General features: G+C 50.5%; 1 protein-coding gene across 2 annotated transcripts; it reads right to left on the minus strand.

Moving 5' to 3' along the window:
- Positions 1-1,529: 1,529 nt before the first annotated feature.
- On the minus strand, positions 1,530-3,360 carry LOC129479689 (alpha-enolase-like). Of its 2 annotated transcripts, XM_055273218.2 has the most exons (2): positions 3,043-3,359; positions 1,530-2,922 (listed from the first exon to the last, which is right to left on the minus strand). In XM_055273218.2, the coding sequence occupies exons 1-2, from the start codon at positions 3,221-3,223 to the stop codon at positions 1,919-1,921; spliced, it is 1,185 nt and encodes a 394-aa protein (XP_055129193.1). In that variant the 5' UTR covers positions 3,224-3,359; the 3' UTR covers positions 1,530-1,918. The 2 variants fall into 2 exon arrangements, with proteins under 2 accessions (XP_055129193.1, XP_055129192.1); XM_055273217.2 differs by having other exon boundaries at positions 1,530-3,360.
- Between the last annotated feature and the right edge of the window lie 502 nt (positions 3,361-3,862).

Raw genomic sequence — 3,862 nt, forward strand, 5'->3', positions numbered from 1 at the left:
AAAACAACTCCTTCAATGCCTTCAGCCTCTGCCTCCCTCACTCCAATTTGGTGACTAGTTCTTACATTTTGAGTAGTTTCTCTTTGTTCTTAGGTTTGGACTTTTTTTTTTTTTTTTTTTTAACTTATAAGGTACTGTTTTCCCAGTGGCTATGAGATAGAAACTTAGGGATCCTGTTTTTCTTCAAGCCAAGCTTTTCCCCTGAACACATTTGTTGGAGACACTCCATGTAGGAGGAGTGACATGCAAGGCACAGGGGTCTCTAACCACAGCCTACCCAGGCCAGCTTTGCTGCACCGAAAGAGAGACAGCCACTAGGTCAGTGAGGGAGATTACTGTGTAGGGTTTCTTCACCCCCATCAAATTATGTGTGACTAGAGGATTTGTTTGACATCTCGATTCAGACGAGGTCAAGAATACTCAGCAGGGGTTGTTGTGAACATTAAGGATGTTCTTACAGGATCCTGAAGAGGCTTGTAGTGAGAGATGTTTCTCAGCAACTCACAGTCATCTACAAGGCCTGGTAAGTAATCTGAGAGGAAATAAGCTTCTTAGGATCAGGACTCCCCCATGTTTTCAACAGCCAAGAAAGGATGGCTTATCTATAAGGAAGCTTTGGTAGCTTTGGTGGAACAAGAATGTGAAAAAACAAACAAACAAACAAAAACTTCAATGGAGATGAGGCAAAAATCTATGCCAAAAATATCTGATATCAAAGCACTCTAGCCAATAAAAACGGCAATTTTCAAGTTCACACAGGAAGCATTCCTTCCAGCAGCCCTGCCCTGCCTATCCCGTCACCTCCCACTATTACAAACATACACATGAGCCCCCAAATGCAGGAAACCACAAAAGTTTCCTCTCCTGAGACATTTATTAGGTTGATTGGTGCAAAAGCTAACTGTGGTTTTTTGGCATTAAAAGTAATGGCAAAATCCGCAGTTACTTTTGTAGCTCTGTTCCATCTACGTGGACCATAATTTTTGCCTGGTATGAACATCTTTGCGGTCAGCATTCCCTAACTTTGACGCTTCCCAACCTTTTTCACACTGGTGTTGCTGCTCTTGCAGCATGTTGAGAAGTCCCCAAGAAGCCACTTAAAGCTGAGGCCAGCTGCTCAGCTTCCTGATCACCTCAAGTGCTGATGGGATAAATATCTCAAAGACCATCATAACCCATTTCAACAGAATGCCCCAGTCAGGAAGCTCTCCCTGGCTTCTTCTGTGTCTAAAACCTTCCACCTGAAGAATGTGGGTTTAGAGAACAGAGTGAAACTCCAGAAGAAACCCACAGAGTCAGGGTGGAGCCAAGATGGCCGAATAGGAACAGCTTCGGTCTACAGCTCCCAGCGTGAGCGACACAGAAGACGGGTGATTTCTGCATTTCCATCTGAGGTACCGGGTTCATCTCACTAGGGAGTGCCAAACAGTGGGTTCAGGAAAGTCGGTGCAGTGCACCATACACGAGCCGAAGCAGGGTGAGGCATTGCCTCACTCAGGAAGCGCAAGGGGTCAGGGAGTTCCCTTTCCTTTTTTTTTTTTTTTTTTTTTTTTTTTTTTATTCTCATGGGTCACTGAGGCTTTTTATTTTGAGCACAAAACCACCGGGGATCTTGCCTGTGGCCACCCCGGAGATGACACGAGGCTCACATGACTCCAGACACTTGGTGGAAAGTGAGGCGAGAAAAACAATGATTTGGACCAATTACACGACTGCAAAGCTAGAGCTGCCAACAGGGCTCCAGGGAGCTTGGCTTCTGTAGAAGTTCTAAGGAAGCGGTACGAACTCCACAGCGGTGGGGCACTAACTAGCAGGGACCCCTGCAAGTGTTGGTCGGGGGCCTCGAGCTGCCTGAGCTGACACAAGGGGAGGGGTCTATTTAGCCAACAGGTGACCGAAGGGCTTGCCCGCCCACAGCTTACTTGGCCAGGGGGTTTCTGAAGTTCCTGCCGGCAAACTTAGCCTTGCTGCCCAGCTCCTCTTCAATTCTGAGGAGCTGGTTGTACTTGGCCAAGCGCTCAGATCGGCAAGGGGCACCAGTCTTGATCTGCCCAGTGCACAGCCCCACAACCAGGTCGGCGATGAAGGTATCTTCAGTTTCCCCTGAACGATGAGACACCATGACACCCCAACCATTGGCCTGGGCCAGCTTGCACGCCTGAAGAGACTCGGTCACGGAGCCAATCTGGTTGACTTTGAGCAGGAGGCAGTTGCAGGACTTCTCATTCACCGCCTTGGCAATCCTCTTTGGGTTGGTCACTGTGAGATCATCCCCAACTACCTGGATTCCTGCACTGGCCGTGAACTTCTGCCAAGCTCCCCAGTCATCCTGGTCAAAGGGATCTTCAATAGACACCACTGGGTAGTCCTTGATGAAGGACTTGTACAGGTCAGCCAGCTGGTCAGGCGAGATGTACCTGCTGGGGTCATCGGGAGACTTGAAGTCCAGGTCATACTTCCCAGACCTGAAGAACTCGGAGGCTGCTACGTCCATGCCGATGACCACCTTATCAGTGTAGCCAGCTTTCCCAATAGCAGTCTTCAGCAGCTCCAGGCCTTCTTTATTCTCTAGGATGTTGGGAGCAAACCCGCCTTCATCCCCCACATTGGTGGCATCTTTCCCGTATTTCTCCTTGATGACATTCTTCAGGTTGTGGTAAACCTCTGCTCCAATGCGCATGGCTTCCCTGAAGTTGGCTGCACCGACTGGGAGGATCATGAACTCCTGCATGGCCAGCTTGTTGCCAGCGTGAGAACCGCCATTGATGACATTGAACGCCGGGACTGGCAGGATGACTTCAGAGTTGCCGGCCAAGTCAGCGATGTGGCGGTACAGGGGGACCCCCTTCTCAACGGCGCCAGCTTTGCAGATGGCAAGGGACACCCCCAGAATGGCGTTCGCACCAAACTTAGATTTATTTTCTGTTCCATCCATCTCGATCATCAGTTTGTCAATCTTCTCTTGTTCTGTGACGTTCAGTTTCTTGCTAACCAGGGCAGGCGCAATAGTTTTATTGATGTGCTCAACAGCCTTTGAGACACCCTTCCCCATATAGCGAGTCTTATCATTGTCCCGGAGCTCTAGCGCCTCATAGATACCAGTTGAAGCACCACTGGGCACAGCAGCTCTGAAGAGACCTTTTGAGGTGAAGAGATCAACCTCAACAGTGGGATTCCCACGAGAGTCAAAGATCTCCCTGGCATGGATCTTGAGAATAGACATGGTGAATTTCTAGCCGCTGGGTCTCGTCGCCTAGGAGAGGAAGCGGAGGGTGCTGCAGACACCGAGGTGAACGTAAAGCAGGCGAGGTCTGCGTGCTCCGGGTCCCCACAGATACTGTCTGCACCGCCGGCGCCGACTTCCTCAGGGAGTTCCCTTTCCTAGTCAAAGAAAGGGGTAACAGACGGCACCTGGAAAATCCGGTCACTCCCACCCTAATACTGCACTTTTCCAATGGGCTTGGAAAATGGAACACCAGGCGATTGTGTCCCCGACCTGGCTCAGAGGGTCCTATGCCCACGAAGTCTCGCTGATTGCTAGCACAGCAGTCTGAGATCAAACTGCAAGGTGGCAGTGAGACTGGGGGAGGGGCGCCCGCCATTGCCCAGGATTGCTTAGGTAAACAAAGCAGCCAGGAAGCTCGAACTGGGTGGAGCCCACACAGCTCAAGGAGGCCTGCCTGCCTCTGTAAGCTCCACCTCTGGGGGCATGTCACAGACAAACAAAAAGACAGCAGGAACCTCTGCAGACTTAAACGTCCCTGTCTGACAGCTTTGAAGAGAGTAGTGGTTCTCCCAGCATGCAGCTGGAGATCTGAGAACGGGCAGACTGCCTCCTAAAGTGGGTCCCTGACCCCCGAGC

This window comes from Symphalangus syndactylus, chromosome 3, assembly GCF_028878055.3.
Source record: "Symphalangus syndactylus isolate Jambi chromosome 3, NHGRI_mSymSyn1-v2.1_pri, whole genome shotgun sequence".
Lineage (NCBI taxonomy): Eukaryota > Metazoa > Chordata > Mammalia > Primates > Hylobatidae > Symphalangus > Symphalangus syndactylus.